Source organism: Lactuca serriola, chromosome 5, assembly GCF_051521515.1.
Source record: "Lactuca serriola cultivar US96UC23 chromosome 5, Lser_US96UC23_V15, whole genome shotgun sequence".
Classification (NCBI taxonomy): domain Eukaryota; kingdom Viridiplantae; phylum Streptophyta; class Magnoliopsida; order Asterales; family Asteraceae; genus Lactuca; species Lactuca serriola.
In genome coordinates this window covers 154,387,924-154,407,197 of record NC_136412.1, presented here as the reverse complement: position 1 = coordinate 154,407,197, position 19,274 = coordinate 154,387,924, and the positions used below count along the sequence as shown (strand labels likewise).

General features: G+C 37.9%; 2 protein-coding genes across 2 annotated transcripts; one reads left to right on the top strand and one right to left on the bottom strand.

The window, feature by feature from the left end:
- The first annotated feature begins 1,417 nt into the window (after positions 1 to 1,417).
- LOC145053148 (MutS2) lies at positions 1,418 to 3,600 on the top strand. Its single transcript, XM_079001159.1, has 6 exons — positions 1,418 to 2,086; positions 2,556 to 2,661; positions 2,739 to 2,791; positions 2,916 to 3,047; positions 3,135 to 3,207; positions 3,364 to 3,600. Exons 1-6 carry the CDS (start codon positions 1,673 to 1,675, stop codon positions 3,474 to 3,476), a joined length of 891 nt encoding a protein of 296 aa, XP_078857285.1. The 5' UTR covers positions 1,418 to 1,672; the 3' UTR covers positions 3,477 to 3,600.
- Positions 3,601 to 3,624: 24 nt separating this feature from the next.
- LOC145053149 (Putative methyltransferase family protein) lies at positions 3,625 to 5,506 on the bottom strand. The gene is made up of 8 exons (XM_079001160.1): positions 5,323 to 5,506; positions 5,163 to 5,230; positions 4,770 to 4,889; positions 4,574 to 4,647; positions 4,424 to 4,481; positions 4,257 to 4,358; positions 4,043 to 4,154; positions 3,625 to 3,845 (listed from the first exon to the last, which is right to left on the bottom strand). The coding sequence occupies exons 1-8, from the start codon at positions 5,415 to 5,417 to the stop codon at positions 3,728 to 3,730; spliced, it is 747 nt and encodes a 248-aa protein (XP_078857286.1). The 5' UTR covers positions 5,418 to 5,506; the 3' UTR covers positions 3,625 to 3,727.
- Positions 5,507 to 19,274: the final 13,768 nt, after the last annotated feature.

Sequence of the window (19,274 nt, the reverse complement as noted above, 5' to 3'; positions counted from 1 at the left end):
AGTTCCATTTGCCCCTTCCATACCTTTAATTTCTTCCATGCTATATCCTGCTTCCAACATCATTGTAATGTCCTCAACATCCACTTTTACTTTCTCTACAAGGACACCATCATCTTTTCCATCATTAAACTCAACATAAGTTACATATTCCTCATTGCCCCATTATCAAATTGAGTAGCATCATAAACATTTTATTTTTGTTGAAAACTACCATCCCCTGATATTTCATCTTGCTCAAGCTCATCAAGTGCTTTGTGTAGTCCCAAACCAACCATTAGAAGTAAAACATCAATATGAACCTCTTCAACTTGCTCAACAATAAGAACATCTTATCCTTCTTGATTTTGAATGGCAATACCACCATCTTCAACTTGATCAACAATAACAACATTTACTCCTTCTTCAGTCTCAATACCATCACCACAATCCTCAATCTGAATACCATCATTTACTCTTTCTTTAGTCTTAATAACACCACCACCATCCTCAATCCGAATACCACCATTAACTCCTTCTCTAGTCTCAATACCATCACCAACATCTTCATTTTGAATTGTAGAAACATCTTCTTTTTGAGTTATGGTAACCTTTTCTTCATGACCCTCCCTTCTAATACATAACCTCTTTTTAGCTTTGAAATCCTTGGAACTTGATGCTTCTTTGGGATCCCATTATACATGTCCTTCTATTTCTTTTCTTATTTGAAGGTTGAATGGACAGAGAAAACCTTAATGCTTCATCATGCTCAGCTATCAATGGATCTTTCCTTGGCCTGCCCTTCTTCTTTGGTGGCGAGGGCACTAGTGGCTTTTTTTCACCCTTACAACTCTTTGGATTATGCTCGTACTCTAAGCACTTCCCACGTCTCACTGTTCTTGGTACGAATACCCTTGTTAATGAAAACCTCCCCTCTTATTCACAAACAAACTTGAAAAATTATAAGTAGATAAATCTTTAATCATGGATGTGATATAATTACTGGTTGAACAACTCAACGTGATAATCACCCAAATTTCTTTTCGCTTGAACAACGTTACCAATAGTGTACACCTAATCTTCTTCAAATACCTGGATTTCGTGATGAATTCCTCCCAATAACACAAGATTTTCTCAATAGAAGGTACGATTCACTGCGAGAGAGTTGATGTTAGAGTGATATGGTGTGGAGCTCTATGTCTAACGTCTTCCTAACGGTGTAACAATCATCGTTTGGTTAACCTAGTCAGCAAAGAGGCTGCATGACCTTCTCATTAAAGTAGCTCCAGTGGAGGAGTAACCGGTAAACCTTCTGGCAACCGTCTATTCGGGAAAAATGCAAAAAATAGACAAATATGTGGTATAAACGAATATAGATCCCGTAATAGGGTAAAGTGGTCGATTTCATATAAACTTGAGCCTTTTTCATAGGTTGTCTTTCTTTTCTAGTTCTTTATGTAGCCTATAATCTATATTACCCTGTGATATGTTCTTTACACGAAAATATTGGAATATAATTCATCTTCTCAAACTCTTTCAGTTTTGTGTTTGGCGCCACCACAGTATCCCGCGCTCTTCTCTGCAATCCATCGCTCCGATTACTCCCCCTAATCTCACCGCCACCAGAACCTGCACCACCGTTAACGGAAAACCCACCAACAATCGATTTTGTTTTGAAGTACATTCATTCTAATTGATGGGAGCTCTCCAATTTCATCAACATCATCATCAACTGCAAATCTCCCCAAAATTCATGACCCCAATTTTTTCCTGTAATCTCAGAGCTATCACCACGACACTTGGCTTACGTTCCATCGTTTCCGAGCGTTTCTCTACCTCTCTCCCAAAATTATGCATACCTAGGAGTGCTAAAATCAAGTCAATAAGTAAGGTTTCTGCTGACGAGCTTAAAGAGAAATGGCTACTTTCTCTCACATGCCCTCCTCCCCTCAAGGAAACGGAAAACCCTATACCAGAAAATGACGCGAGTCGTGGAAATGAAGATGTTCCTACAAGCAATTCCCATTCACAATGGGTTATCGGGATTGACCCTGATGTTTCCGGTGCATTAGCTGTCTTGAAAACCGATGATTTGGGCTATTCTGCTCAGGTATCTAATAATCCATAGCTAATGTTCAAAACTAGCATAATTATATGTTAATTTTTTGGCGATGATATTTGTTAGTTGCTCCCTCAGAAAGAGATAGAACAAAACTATGGTTTTTCAGATTCAAAATCGACAACATTTTTTTAGTTGTTGGAGCCTTTTGTTAGCCATGGAGAACCTTCATCGTTTATGTCTATATCATGATAACCTACTTCTCTTAGAACTCCATTTGTTATGAATTATGATAATGTGAATGGGACACTCAAAAAGGCAAAATATGATGGGGGCAAAGACTCACTCTGCGTCTCTCATGTGTTCAAAAAGACATGAATGCCCTTCTAATACGAGAATGCCACATAAAAGGTTCTTGAATGAGTCATCAAAGAGCTCAGCATAGTCTGAGAATGGGTTAATATATCTGTATATTACAAGATTTAATCCCATTAAGTTCTAACTTGTTTGTATATTTCAGGTATTTGATTCTCCTAATGTGAAAATACTTGTAGGCAACCGTGTAAGGCGTCGTTTGGATGCAAATGCCATGGTTGAGTTGCTTAGAAGTTTTAATATTCCACTTGGTATATTACTCTTTCTTTTTTTTTTTATTTTTTTTTTTAAAAGATAGTTTTGTTATAACTTGTTAAGTTGGTTTCAGGAACAACTGCATACATAGAACAATCAATTCCATTTCCAGGGGATGGGAAGCAGGTTAGTTTCTTTGCACTTTTTAACTTAAAGTCATAACATGTAAGGGGCTTATTATAGTTTTGACAAAATTGGTTTAATTTTTGTAGATTTGCTTTCATTATTACTATTGTTTTGTGTAATATAGGGATGGTGGAGTGGTGGATTTAATTATGGGCTATGGATTGGAGTCCTGGTTGCATCTCAAGTGTCTGTTGTCCCAGTGCCATCTATGCGTTGGAAAAGCGAGTTCAAACTCTCTGGAAATGGCTCAACAAAGGTTTGATTTCTTCCTTAATGCCTTACAAATATATATGCTTTTTAATTTTTAAACATAGAAAATCTTTTGATTGTGAAATTTTGGCAGGATAATAGCCGGGCACTTGCATGCAATCTATTTCCACAAATAAGTTCATCTCTGAGAAGGAAAAAGGATCATGGTACTTTGATTCATGTCTACACATTATTACTAGTCTAATTATCCGAAAAAGACATGAATGCCCTCCACATAGTTTGTTTAGTGGGTGTCATGCTTGTTTTTGTCTTCCATGAATCCAGTTATTGATGCAAATGCATTTCACTGGTTGTTGCTGTAGGCCGGGCTGAGGCTTTGCTAATTGCTGCATATGGGAAAGGCATCAAACTCGACTCTGATTCTTCAAACACCAACACTACTACTACAACAACAACTACTACTACTATTACATAGTATTTAATCTTTTGTTTCAATATATTATAATAACTTCGTCTTTCCCTATTTTGTTGCATTGTATGGAATATTATTTTATATAAATTAACACTAAAATTTGTAAGTTGATTGCTATTTGGTGTCATTCGTCCTTTGTTAATTTGTGAGATCTTAAAATTCAATCATTCTCAATTGCTCTAAAACATTCAAAGATATATTCTTCACAATTATGAATTATCCAAGAATCATATTTAATTAATATTTCTAAGTTTCTAAAGGGTTATCTCATATATAACCCCCTCATGATTTCCAATCACTGATCGGGTCCCATCAACTTCATGGATCTTTAGCCCGTGATTAACTGCTTCTTTTGGTACCATTGCATCCATCCTGCAAAAGAATGTATTAAAAAGCTAATTATTTGGTAATTTCCTCAAAATAATAAGAAATGAAAGAAAGATGCTACAATATACAAATCAACTACACTAAAAAACTTGAAAGTACAATTATAGTCATTCCATAATCGGGTGTCTGAAGCATCCAAACAAGATATGCTAAAAATAAGCCTAAAAGAAAGAGTCACATACATTTTAGAACGGGAGACATAAGCCAATATGAACCTACATTGCTTTTTCCCATGTTGAAAAAGAAGCTCTTTCACAGTGTCAAAGAGTGGAGGAACACTATTTTGCTGAAAGCTTACCAATTGTCAAGAAATAGCAATGTAATTTCATCGATTTGTTAATAAAAAAAGAATTGAAAATACAATGTTGTATGTAATAGAAAGAAATGATAGGATATAGATGTCAGCTCCAAGAATAAGATCGAATCCTTCCGGATGCTTTTGTAATATTTGGTTAAGTTGATCAGTGTTTCCCCATTCTAGTTTCTCTGCACTTAAAGCTGTTCACAATAATCTTGATATTAGACAGCAAGTTCCAAAATGTGTCTTCATTTACTAATCTTACCAGAACATGAATTAGGGTTGTCAGAAGATTCATGAAGATCTATGTTTTTCTTCAAGATCTGAAAAGGGAAATTTATAAAAACAGTTACAACCAAGAAAATAAAAAACTTACCATATATGTATGCAGAAAAATGGAATCTTGCAGACATGCCTTGAGCACTTCATCATTATGATCTGTAAGCACGACTTCATGACAAAATCTGCTGCAAAGTATACCTGTAACACCTACACCCACACCACCATTTCTTTAAGGGTTTCTGAATATGAATAACTAAACCCAAAAACTTTCCAGATAGAAATTTAAACATTTAAAACAATTGAATGTAGTCTTTGAAAACATAACTGACCTACACCAGATCCTAATTCTACAGCAGAACATCCTTGCAGTAGCTCAACGTTATTTGAAAGGTATTCATTCAACAGCCTTGCACCAGGCCATACCAACTGTCCAGTTAAATCGAAATCAGCTGCACAACAAAAGGTAGTAGTTTGAAACTAAATCGTATTGAAAGATTGAATAGAATACGATTATATGACCTAATAAGAAATTAGTTGGTTGTGGAAGATGAATCACGAATTAGTCTTACCAGATTCATGCCTGATATCAATTGAATATAGGTATGTAAGACAAAATCAGTATGAACTTTACTTCCTAAAATCAATGGCGGATTATTAAAACCTTAAACCCTAAAAAGGAATGACAAATAATAAACGTGAGAAGTGAAAAGCACAAAACATACTTGAAGATGATTGGAGACAAAGAAGTTGAAGGACATGAGGCCCAAATGTAAACGTAGTGAGCTCATAGCTGCACATTAACATAAGAAAAAGAAAATGAATCAAACTCGAAATCGATCAATTGCTGTTCGCTGTTTATTTACGTATTAGAGAAGGAGATACTTGTCATCTATGAAGAAAGATTCGCCCAAGTAAACTGTATCATCGTCATCATCACTGTCGACTACATTTGGTTTTATGAATTCGTTTTCAGACATGGTGTTTTCTGATGGGCGTTGATGGAGATCTGATAGGTTGAACCGTTGAAGTGTAAAGACCGGGGTGTATTATTTGAAATGGCTAAGACCATCCGGTATGTATAGCACGGTGGCCATCGTGGTTGAGCCGGTAACATTGCACACCATCCCGGTCGGTCGGTCGTGGTCGTTATGGTCCGTGTTCCCGAAGACCAAATAAAACGGTCAATCAAATCGTTTCCAATCGATTTTCTTTCTTTTGAAATTTTTAAGTTTTACATTAAAAAAAACTTAATACCTATGTAAATCTAATAAAACGAAATAAAAAGGTCAATCAAATCGTTTCCAATCGATTTCCTTTCTTTTGAACTTTTTAAGTTTTACATTAAAAAAAAAACTTAATACCTATGTAAATCTAATAAAATGCTTAGGGCCGGTCCTGAAAAATGAAATATTCTTAAAAGCCTAGGACAAACAAGAAAAAAAGGGTCATTATTTTTATTACAATTTTGTATTTTTAAAGAAAAATATATAATAAAAAAAAATTGGGCCCTGTGCAGCTGTCCACTTTGTCCCCTCTAAGCCCCCCATGAAAATGCTCACATTTTATCACATTTTACTTTCATTCTAAACTAAAAAACACATGAATGATTTGAAAGTGTTAAAATTGACTTGGATGACGACGGGGAATTCATTTCGACATTCTTCAATGTTGTGCAACACATTCATGATGAAGAAAGTTTGAATGTTGCTCGTACAAGGGCGGTCGTTAATCATGATCGTCAAGCCGCACACGACTTATTGGTACTGATAATTATCTTTACAATGATGACTGATTCGAACGTCGTTTCCGTCTAAATAAGACAATATTTTTACGTATTAGTAATGCTTTAGAAGTCTGTTATGATTTTTCAAATAAAAACCCGACGCTAGAGGAAGAATGGGTTTTAGTAGTATACAAAAGTGTACGACTGCACTTAGGTATTTGGGATACGGTATAACATTTGATGCATCTGACGAATACTTCAAAATATCCGGGAGGACTGCAATTGATTGTGTAAATTGGTTTTGCGCATATGTGTATGAAGTTTTTCATCATTAATATTTGTGTAAACTTGTTGGATTAGTGTCTAAGTCCATAACTATTTTGGTATGTACTTGACCCGATGGTGCATGGTCCTTTTGGGTTGCCTTCACCAAAGCAACTTGATAGGATGAATTATGGAGAGAAAGGATTAAATATGATTTATTAATATATTATGGGAATAATATATTAAAGGAGAAATCATATTGTTTAATTAATGTTAGTCAATAATTAATTGGTAATTAGTTTTGTGACTAAAAGAGATTAATTAAACTTAAGGGACTGGAATTGTAATTATAAGATAATTGCAATTTGGGCCATGGATTGTCTTAAATCAAGAGGTGGACGAATTCTTATGGGAAGCCCATAAGGAAATCGTCCAAGGGCTTGATTAAAGGAGTCTATGGGTTGCTTAGGGCTTAAGCAACCAAATTAGGGTTTCCTTGTTAGATAACCCTAATAGCCTCACTATATATAGATCCCTTAAGGACCAAAAACGTGGCTAAGCTTCTTGCTAGGGTTTTCACACGTTTTGGGCAGCCTCTAACCTCTCTCCTCTTCATCCTCTTGCTTATGGTGTTTGTGAGCCATTAGAGGAGTGACACTTGTGACTCTAAGCCTTCCAAAGTCAATTCAAGGAGGAATTGGGATTGTTATTGCTACATAACAATCAAGGTAATATCTTAAACTTAATTATATGTTAATATTGATTTCCATATGCTATAATTAGGGTTTATAGTCTTGGATTCAAAGCATGTACAATAGAGAAACCTAGATCCAAGCATTAGGGTTTGTATGAGCACATAGGATGTCTTATGACCAAAACCCATCAAAACCAACTCCACGTGATATTGAGAAATTATATTCGGCTCATGAAGAGAGGCATGAATTTCTGGGTATGCTTAACAGTCTAGATTGTACGCATGTGGCTTGGGAAAAATGTCCAAATGCATGGCGTGGTCAATTCACTCGAGTAGATATAGGTGAACCAAGTATAATCCTAGAAGCTGTTGCATCTCAGGATTTATCGATATGTCATTCTTTTTTTGGAGTCGCGGGGTCTAACAACGACATTAACATTCTTAGTCAGTCTCCACTTTTTAACGATCTTTGGACCGACAAAGCACCTTATATGACATTCATGGTGAACGAACATTCGTACAATACGGTTACTACCTTTGTGATGAGATATACCCAGATTATTCTACACTTATGAAGGAATATTCGGTTCCTCGAAGTGAAAATGCAAAGTTGTTCAAAAAGATACGAGAATCAGTGATGAAGGATATCGAGAGAGCATTTGGAGTCCTTAGCTAGACGTGGCATGTAGTGAAATACACTACATGACTTTGGGATAAGGATATAATTAAACGAATGGTCATAACATGTATTATAATACATCATCTAACGCCCGTAGATCAGGGCTAGTCAACTTAGAGACGATAAGCATCAAAAATGACTTTTTGATGGAAGATTATTTAGAATGATTAATCTTAACCAAGTTGTAGTATATGTCACAAGGTTTACGTGCATATAAAGAACGCCAAAATCCGAGTTATAACGAAGAAGTTATGACCTGTCGAAGTTTTGTGACAGAACCGACACGACCTAGCGCGACCCAGCGCGACGTAAATAGTGAATTTAAGTTTGATAGATATCTATCCTTAGTGATCTAAATGAGAATTGAAGATCTTATCGATAGTAGTGCAACGACGGAAAGACAGACGAAAACGGACGTCAGACGAAGAAGTTATGAGTTTATAACGGAGTTTTCCTGTCCCAGCCTACTAAAAATAATATATAAGTAATATAATTATAATATATTAAAAATAAAGTCAAAATTAGCTAATGGAGTCTAAACGAGACTTGTAGAGCATAATCTCACCTTCGCGGCGATATAAAGAACGTCGAAAACGGAGTTCGTATGCGAAAGTTATGAATTTTTGAAGTTCGGGGCGCGAAACCCCTAAACTGTCAGAGACCACGACGTGGCAAGCAGTGCCACGATGTGGCAAGTCTCCTGACACCTCCGGGAGGCCCCCAAATGCAACCTGGGATGACGCATGCAGTGACGACCAAGCCCACGACGTGGAAAAAGGTTGCCACGACGTGGCAAGGGCCAAATTTGCCCTATAAATAGATTTGAAGGGCCAGCCGAGTTTGGTTGCTCATTCTCTCTTCTCTCTCTCCCGTTTTACCTCGATTTGTGTGCAAGAAATATCCCGAAGTCCCGGTATCAACTCCGAGACCCGAAGCAAGTCCCGAAGCCCGAAGATCCCGAGAAGAAAAAGAGTTTCCGAGTCGAAGTTCTATTCGCGAGAAACCCGATGTGTGAAGTGATCCCGGTTTCACCGAAGAATACTACTTCTACAAGCCGTAGTGTTGTCTGATCATCTTCTGATCAAGTGAGTGTATAGTCACTTTCATCTTACACATAGATATGAAGTATTTTATAAAATACGTGCTATGTGTATATATATTGTTGTTTATACGTGTGAGTATGTGATCACTTTCTTCTAACATATATATATATATATATTAAGTATTTGCTATGAAATACGTGCTATGTGTTTATATATTGTTGTTTATTTGAGATGAGTGTGGAATGGATGTTTTATATAGGTATTAAATGAGTTAATATGTATATGTATTTTATATCTACAAATATGTTGGGTAGAACATGGGTAGATGAATTAGATGATGTGTGATGATAATTAGGTGATGAGAAATAGGTGATGATAATTAGGTGATGAGAAATAGGTGATGATAATTAGGTGATGAGAAATAGGTGATGATAGAAAGGTGATGATAGATAGGTGATGATAAACAGGTGATGTGAGATGAGAGGAGATACCATAACCTTGACCGGCGATGTGGCAATTTGGCGATGTAGTCATCCACCAGAGTATAGATGGAGACCACGGACTATTCTAGATGACCCCATGGAAAACACCAGCAGGCTCATAACCTGTAAGTGATGAATTACGAGTTCAGGCGATGTTGTAACTACGTATTCATGCGATGATACTCTAACCCTTACTATGAATTACGAGTCCAGGCGATGTTGTGGCTGCGTATTCATGCGATGATAGTCTAACCCTTACTATGAATTACGAGTCCAGGCGATGTTGTGGCTGCGTATTCATGCGATGATCCTTAGGAAAAAGTCCTTAGGAACAAACATATAAGGAAATTTGATGTAAGGAGATGAGAGGTAAATACGATGTAGGAGATGACCCTTAGGATAATTCCTTAGGGAAGGTACTTAAGTATAAACGAAGATAATGGGGATGGGTAATTGGGTTGATTAATTGATGATTATATATATATGTGATATAATATTGTGGGTTGAAAACCCTATATGCTCACCAGGCTCCCAAGCCTGACCCACTCAGTTTAATTGTATCACAGGTATCGATATGAAGCTGCTTTGCACTGAGAGATTAAAGGAGATGTAAATCACTAGAGTAAATGAATGTATTTTTTGTTTATGCTTATGTGTCTGTATCGGAACATGACATCCCGAGGTTTTATTATTTAAATGAAAATACATTCTCTTTGAGAAATGTTTTGATAAGTTTTTATCATATCTTGTTTTGGGAACAAATTCCGCAACCGTTTTCTTTAAACGAATACTCTGATTTATAAAACAAAGCATAAACAAATCGGTCTTTTCTGGCCGTGAAATCGGGGATGTCACAGTTGGTATCAGAGCATTAGTTTAAGCGAACTAGGAATTTGTAGGAAATTTCTAGACTTCAACTTAGAATGCTAAGTAATGATCGTGAGGAGTGTGTCTAAAATATGTTAGGTAGTACACCTAAATTGACACAAGCACTAGTATATTTTAGGAAAAATGCCTAAAATGCTTTTATGTGCTAAATGCTATATGTTTGCCATATATGAAATTGTTTGTTCGGATTTATGGTCTGTTGCCGACCAGATCTGGAAACTTTATGTGTTTAGGATTCTAAGCGTACGACTACGATATTAGAACTAGCATGTAAACATTTCGGAGTGATAAGGAGATTTATACGTCTATCGTAAATAAAGCTTTCTTATCTTAAATTCTCGTCCGGTGCACCGAACGTCTGCTTGGATGTACAAAATGATATGGTGAAGACTCGTAGAGAATTGAGTAAATGGAGGAAATGAAAGGCTTATGATAGTGAATGGCACCTATCGGAAGATATCGTAAGAGTGGTGTCTTGCCTTTAGTTTATGTTTGATAAAATAATGGAACGTTTAGAGGAGTACGGTACGTCTGAAGTACACCTTCGATTGCAGGATGATGGAACGACTAGTGTAATTCTTGAAGTTGTCCCATAATCTAGAATTTCCACCACCAATTGAGTTGAAGTATGATTGATGATAGAAGATACGCATGGAAGAAGTCCTAGTAGAGGCTAGGAATTTTTTTATGATTAATTGGACACATTCGTATGTGTTAAATTGTTTTGTGATTTTAGGACTTGGGGACTGAGAGACAATACTTGGGACGAGTATGAGTAGGTGTGAATAGTAGTAGAGATCTATACTACTGGAAGTACAGGACTCACGCTTGGATCATGGGAAGTCACAAGGTTACCAAGAAACTTGTAATTGAGTTCGTTTTTATTCAAGTATGTCGTTACCATTGTTTCAGTAATGACTAAAAAGATGACTGATATTCTGACCCTAGTGGTCATATCAAATTGAGTCCGACTACGATGAGTTTGTTACATGGTTCAGAGAACCGAGTTCGATGTAGCATTTGACTTAAGTCAGAAGATTGAAATCAATGCGATCGATGGCATCGCGCTCGTTGTTAAGGAAGCTTGTAGCTAGAAATGCTGCATATAAAAAAATGTGATTATATCACATTAGAATATGAAGGAAGGTATATTCCATTCTGGAATTTGACTCTAAGAGACTTGAGTTTAAGCATTTCATCATATGATGAGAGGGCTTTAGATCACGACCCATCAGTCTGTTACAATAGATAAGGGAATGTACTTATCCTAAGAAGAAGAAGGAGTTCTCAAAAAGGATTTATTTTGTAACTCGAAGGTTATGATTGAAAGTCCAACATAGTAAGAAGAGCAGATGTAGGATTGAGCATCAAGGCTATTACTTAGGATGGAGAGATAACGTATGGAGTCATTATATGAATCCTGTTTCGTTGATGATTCCGGGACGTAATCATCCTAAAGGGAGATAATTGTAACGCCCGTAGATCAGGGCTAGTCAACTTAGAGACGATAAGCATCAAAAATGACTTTTTTATGGAAGGATATTTAGAAGGATTAATCTTAACCAAGTTTTAGTATACGTCACAAGGTTTCCGTGCATATAAAGAACGCCAAAATCCGAGTTATAACGAAGAAGTTATGACCTGTCGAAGTTTTGCGACAGAACCGACACGACCTAACGCGACCCAGCGTGACGTAAATAGTGAATTTAAGGTTGATAGATATCTATCCTTAGTGATCTAAATGAGAATTGAAGATCTCATCGATAGTAGTGCAACGACGGAAAGACAGACGAAAACGGACGTCAAACAAAGAAGTTATGAGTTTATAACGGAATTTTCCTGTCCCGGCCTACTAAAAATAATATATAAGTAATATAATTATAATATATTAAAAATAAAGTCAAAATTAGCCAATGGAGTCTAAACTAGAGTTGTAGAGCATAATCTCACCTTCGCGGCGATATAAAGAACGTCGAAAACGGAGTTCGTATGCGAAAGTTATGAATTTCTGAAGTTCGGGGCGCGAAACCCCAAAACTGTCAGAGACCACGACGTGACAAGCAGTGCCACGATGTGGCAAGTCTCCTGACACCTCCGGGAGGCCCCCAGATGCAACTTGGGATGACGCATGCAGTGACGACCAAGCCCACGATGTGGAAAAAGGTTGCCACGACGTGGCAAGGGCCAAATTTGCCCTATAAATAGATTTGAAGGGCCAGCCGAATTTGGTTGCTCATTCTATCTTCTCTCTCTCTCTCTCTCTCTCTCTCCCGTTTTACCTCGATTTGCGTGCAAGAAATATCCCGAAGCCCCGGTATCAACCCCGAGACCAGAAGCAAGTCCCGAAGCCCGAAGATCCCGAGAAGAAAAAGAGTTTCCGAGCCGAAGTTCTATCCGCGAGAAACCCGATGTGTGAAGTGATCCCGGTTTCACCGAAGAATACTACTTCTACAAGCCGTAATGCTGTCTGATCATCTTCTGATCAAGTGAGTGTATAGTCACTTTCATCTTACACATAGATATGAAGTATTTTATAAAATACGTGCAATGTGTGTATATATATTGTTGTTTATACGTGTGAGTATGTGATCACTTTCTTCTAACATATATATATATATATATATATATATACATATATATATATATACATATATATATATATATATATATATATATATATATATATTAAGTATTTGCTATGAAATACGTGCTATGTGTTTATATATTGTTGTTTATTTGAGATGAGTGTGGAATGGATGTTTTATATAGGTATTAAATGAGTTAATATGTATATGTATTTTATATCTACAAATATGTTGGGTAGAACATGGGTAGATGAATTAGATGATGTGTGATGATAATTAGGTGATGAGAAATAGGTGATGATAATTAGGTGATGAGAAATAGGTGATGATAATTAGGTGATGATAGAAAGGTGATGATAGATAGGTGATGATAAATAGGTGATGTGAGATGAGAGGAGATAGCATAACCTTGACCGGCGATGTGGCAATTTGGCGATGTAGTCATCTACCAGAGTATAGATGGCGACCACGGACTATTCTAGATGACCCCATGGAAAACACCAGCAGGCTCATAACATGTAAGTGATGAATTACGAGTTCAGACGATGTTGTAACTACGTATTCATGCGATGATACTCTAACCCTTACTGTGAATTACGAGTCCAGGTGTGACATCCCCAAAATCTCGCCCAGAAAAGACCGATTTTCATTTATGCTTTTAAAATAATTTCAGAGTAAATCCTTTTGATTTGAAAGAGAGTTGCGGAATTTGTTCCCAAAAACAAAACATGATAAAACAATGTTTACCAAAGCATTTCATAAAGAAATGTACTTTCATTATATAATCAAAACTCGGGGTGTCATGTTCCGATACAGACCAATAAGCATAAACGATAACATTACAAGTCATTCAACAAATATATACATATACAGACTTGTAAACAAAACAACTTGATGGTTCGTCCATCTTATGCCCTCGCGCCACTTCCTGTAATACAAATAAAACTGAGTGGGTCAGGCTTGGGAGCCTGGTGAGCATATAGGGTTTTCAACCCACAATAAATAATTATATTTAATTTCCACCAATCAACAATAACCCAATTACCCATTCCCGTTATTCTCACTTTATGTCCCTAAGACAACTAACATAAGGGACCTAGTCTAAGAATATTTCATCGGGGCGACAACACATGCTTTGGGGGTTCCTCAGCAATATAAGTCAAATAAGGCAACCATGAGGGGGATGGAGTACAGCGAATGAACACCCAAGTTCATTAACACCTACAGGTGGCGAACCTGCTAATGTTTCCACAAGACTGTCTAGAAAAGTCCGTGGTCGTCATCTAAACTCCGCTAGATGACTAAATCAAACAACAACGAGGCCTCTCATCTGTTTATTACACACCAACTATCTACCCATGTTCTACCCAACATATTAGTAGATAAAATATACATTTTTATACATGGATAAAAACCTGTATAGCATGCTTTGATCAAAACATATTCCACATAACAGATGAGGCACATACACATAACACGTATTTCATAGAAAACAAATCAGATCCATGAGATAGAAGAGAGTGAATATACAATCACACATATAACACAAAATATACACATAACACGTATTTCGTATAAAATACTTCATAATTATGCGTTAGAAGAAAGTAACCACACACTCACACCTATAAACAACAATACACTTAATACAATCGAACCATACTTGTATTATTATCGTGTTTATGAAAGGTAGTATACACTCACTTGATCAGAAGATGATCGGACAGCACTACGACTTGCAGAAGTAGTAATCCTCAGCAGATCTGGAAGATCTTCACAAAAATCGAACTTCTCGTGGGCAGAGCTTCGGCTCGGGAACCGCACTTCTCGGGATCTTCGGGATCTCGGGACTTGCTTCGGGGCTCGAGAATAATACCGGGGCTTCGGGGTATTTCTGGCATGCAAATCGATGCAAAACGGGAGAGAGAAGAGAGAAAAATAGCAATTGAGTCGGCTGCCCTCGCTTCCTATTTATAGGAGGTTAGAGCCTCGGAGTACGCGGGGCGTACTGCTCCGAAATCGTCACTGCTTATGTATCCGAAGTGCTCGAGTGCGAGTGTCGACATTCCTCGGTGTACGCGGGGCTTACGTCGGATGAGTCCGATGACTCCTCTTCGGATAATGCCGGATTTTCCAATTAAATTTAAATACAAATTATTTAATAAACTTCGGAAATTCATATCTTCTTCATACGAACTCCGTTTTCGACGTTCTTTATATCCACGCGAAGGTGAGACTACGCTCTACAACTTTCGTTTAGACTTTGTCGGCTTATTTTAACTTTATTTTTATTATTTATTTTTAATAGGCCGGGACAGAAAAACTTCGTTATAAATTCATAACTTCTTCGTTTGACGTCCGTTCTCGCCTAACTTTTTATCGCTTCGATACCAACAACGAGATCTTCAATTCTCGTTTAGATATCTTCGGCTAAAAACCGCTCGATCTCAAATCGAGTATTTCAGGCTGCATACCGCTAAGCCGAAACTTCGATAAATCATAACTTCCTCATACGAAGTCAGATTTGGGCGTTCTATATATATTCGGAAACCTCGTTTCAACTACTACAACATTATCCAAAGATATCAAGTTTATTTTACACTTAAATTTTGACGCTTATTTTTATTCTTAATTAATCAAACCACATAATTAAGCAATTAAGCACAAAACACATAATACTCAAATAATACACTTTTATTATTTCAAAACAGGTAACAAAGGTTAACCTATACTATTACATTGCTAAAAATGGCAAGCCCGGAAACACAGGCATTACAAATCTCTCCACCTTAGAATGATTCCGTCCCCAGAATCACACATCAACAAACAAATGCGGATAGCGACTCAACATCTCACTCTCCGTCTCCCAGGTGAGATTCGGCCCATTCGTGTGTTTCCATCGGACAAGCACTAACCTAACCATTTTGCGTCGCAACTTCTTAGTCTTCCGGTCAACAATTGCCTCTGGTTCTTCAATCAACCTTTTGTTCTCATCAATTCTCAATTCAGAAATTGGAATTATATCAGGAACTTCTCCCGCGAACTTCCTCAAGTAACACACATGAAAAGTGTTGTGAATTCCATTCAGTTCTTCGGGTAATTCGAGCTTGTAAGCTTGGTTCCCAATCCTCTGAAGAACTTTAAACTGTCCAATAAACCTTGGACTTAACTTTCCCCTTTTACCAAATCTTATAAGTCCCTTCCACGGCGAGACTTTAAGCAAAACCGAATCTCCAACCTCAAAAGTCATCGATCTTCGCTTTTTGTCAGCATAGCTCTTTTGACGATCCTGAGCTGCTAACATTCTTTCCCTAATTATTTTCAACTTTTCAGCAGTTTGATGAACCATCTCCGGTCCCATAAACTACTTTTCCCCAGCCTCAAGCCAACAAGACGCGTACGACACTTCTGTCTGTACAAAGCTTGATAAGGTGCCATCTTTATGCTCGAGTGGAAACTATTATTGTAGGAAAATTCTACCAAAGGTAAATGTTCATCCCAGTTACCTAGGAATTCCAGGGTACATGCCCTTAGCATATCTTCAAGTGTTTGTATCGTTCTTTCACTCTGACCATCAGTCTGCGGATGGTAAGCTGTACTTAAACATAACTTGGTACCCATTTCCTCTTGTAGACTTTTCCAAAACCTCGAGGTGAAACGGCTATCACGATCCGATACAATCGTTAACGGAACACCGTGAAGCCTCACAATTTCCTTCACGTAAGAAATTGCAAGCTTCTCCATAGACCATTTCTCCTTGGCTGCTATGAAATGCGCACTCTTAGTGAATCGATCAACGACCACCCAAATCATGTCGTGACCATTCTTTGTTCTGGGTAGTTTAGTGAAAAAATCCATAGCAATGTCTTCCCACTTACCCATAGGCACAGACAATGGTTCTAAACTCTCGTACGGTTTCTGATGTTGTGTCTTTACTCTCGCACAAGTCACACACTCAACCACATACTTTGCAACATCAAGCTTCATCGTCGGCCACCAATAGTAGGGTTTTAGGTCCCTATACATTTTAGTGCTACCAGGATGAATCGAGTACATGGTTTAGTGAGCTTCTTCCATCAGAAGATCCCTAATTCCTCCTGACTTAGGTACCCAAATATGATCTTGGAATACCTTCAGTCCATGACCGTTTGTACCAAACACCAATGTTTTACCCAAACGTTCCTCCTTTCGGTCATTTTTCTCAGAAGCTTCCACTTGAGCTTTCTTTATACTTTCCACAATGGTCAAGACAACTTCAATTCTCAATGCTCTTGGCCTCTTCCTTTCAAGATTTACTTTCCGACTAAGAGCATCAGCAACAACATTAGCTTTACCGGGGTGGTAAAGTATCTCACAGTCGTAGTCCTTGAGTAACTCTAGCCAGCGTCGTTGCCTCATATTTAACTCTTTCTGATTAAAGAGATATTGGAGACTCTTATGATCAGTAAAAAGTTTGCACTTCGTGCCATAGAGGTAATGCCTCCATATTTTCAGAGCGAAAACTACCGCTGCCAACTCCAAATCATGAGTCGGGTAATTCTTTTCATGCTCCTTCAGTTGTCGAGACGCATATGCTATCACCTTTTCTCTTTGGGTCAAAACACAACCCAATCCAACCCCAGACGCATCGCTATAAACAGCGAAGTCTTCAACTCCATCGGGTAAAGAAAGTATCGGTGCCTCGCATAGCTTCTTCTTTAGCTTCTCGAATGCTTCTTTATGCTTATCACTCCAAGCATAAGTAGCTCCTTTGTGGGTCAAAGCTGTTAATGGAGTAGCAATCGAAGAAAAGCCTTGGATAAACCTTCGGTAATATCCGGCTAATCCTAAAAAGCTTCGAATCTCCGTGGGACTTTTCGGTTGCTCCCACTTCATTACAGCTTCAATCTTTGCTGGATCAACCATTATCCTTTCTTGGTTGACCATGTGACCCAAGAATTGGAATTCACGAATCCAAAAATCACATTTGGAGAACTTTGCATACAGCTTCTCCTGCTTCAAAACTTCTAACACTTCTCGCAAGTGTCTGCCATGCTCCTCCTGGCTTTTCGAGTAAATCAGAATGTCGTCTATGAACACTATCACGGATTTATCAAGGAAAGGATTACAAACCCTATTCATTAAATCCATAAATGCTGCCGGAGCATTGGTTAGTCCAAACGACATAACCAAGAACTCGTAGTGTCCATATCTAGTTCTGAATGCAGTCTTCTCGATATCTTGCTCTCTTACTTTTAGCTGATGATATCCTGACCTAAGATCGATCTTCGAGAAATAGCTCGAACCTTGCAATTGATAAAATAGGTCATCAATCCTCGGCAACGGATATCTATTCTTTATTGTTGCCTTGTTCAGCTCTCTGTAATCGATGCACATTCTCATACTTCCATCTTTCTTCTTCACAAATAACACCGGAGCTCCCCAGGGCGATGAACTAGGTCTAATGAAACCTTTGTACAATAACTCCTGAAGTTGCATCATTAACTCATTCATCTCCGTCGATGCTAATCGGTAAGGTGCTTTTGCTATTGGCGTGGTTCCTGGTAACAAGTCAATTCTGAACTCCACTTGTCTATCAGGTGGTAATCCAGGAAGATCTTCGGGAAATACTTCCGGATACTCACACACCACTGGAATACTCTGCATCACCTTCTTTTCTTTCTTAGCATCAATCACGAATGCTAAATATGATGTACATCCCTTGGTCAAACACTTTCTGGCTTTCATTAGGGAAATGATTCCAGAATTCACTCGCCGTTTGTCCCCATACACCATAAACGAATCTTTCCCAGGCGGGTTTACTTTAACTATCTTCTTCTTGCATAAAATTCCGGCATCATTGGCGCTAAGCCAATCCATTCCCAACACGATGTCGAAACCATTTAGTTCGATAGGCAATAATTCCTCATGAAACTTATTCCCATTAAGGTCGATTAAGATGTGTTTCATACGATGGCTAACAAGTACAAACTTGCCACTAGCAACTTCGACTAATAAAGCATTATCTAGTCTATCAATAGGCAAATCTAGTTTTCTACCAAACTCGTGCGAAATAAAGGAGTAGTTGGCTCCAGAATCAAACAAAATTTGAGCAGGTAATTCGTTTACGAGAAAGGTACCTGAAGCGACATCAGCTTCATCTTTCGCAGCCTCAAGTGTCATCTGGAAGGCTCTCGCCTTTGGCTTTGGTGGAATGTTGGGCTTTGCTGCCTCCTTCTTCTTCGGACAGTCTTTCAAAATATGCCCCTCTTCATTACAACCAAAACACATCTTTTTGTTGTTCGGACACTCATTGGCAAAATGTCCAACCTTTCCACACTTGTAGCAGGTTACATCCTCGCTACATTTCCCAAAGTGTTTTTTCTTACACTTATCACACCACTTCGCTTCGCCTCCCTTTCCTCCAAATTTTTTCGAATCAGATTTCGAAAATTTTCCCTTCTTACCGGAACCAGATGTTCCCTCAAACTTTCTCT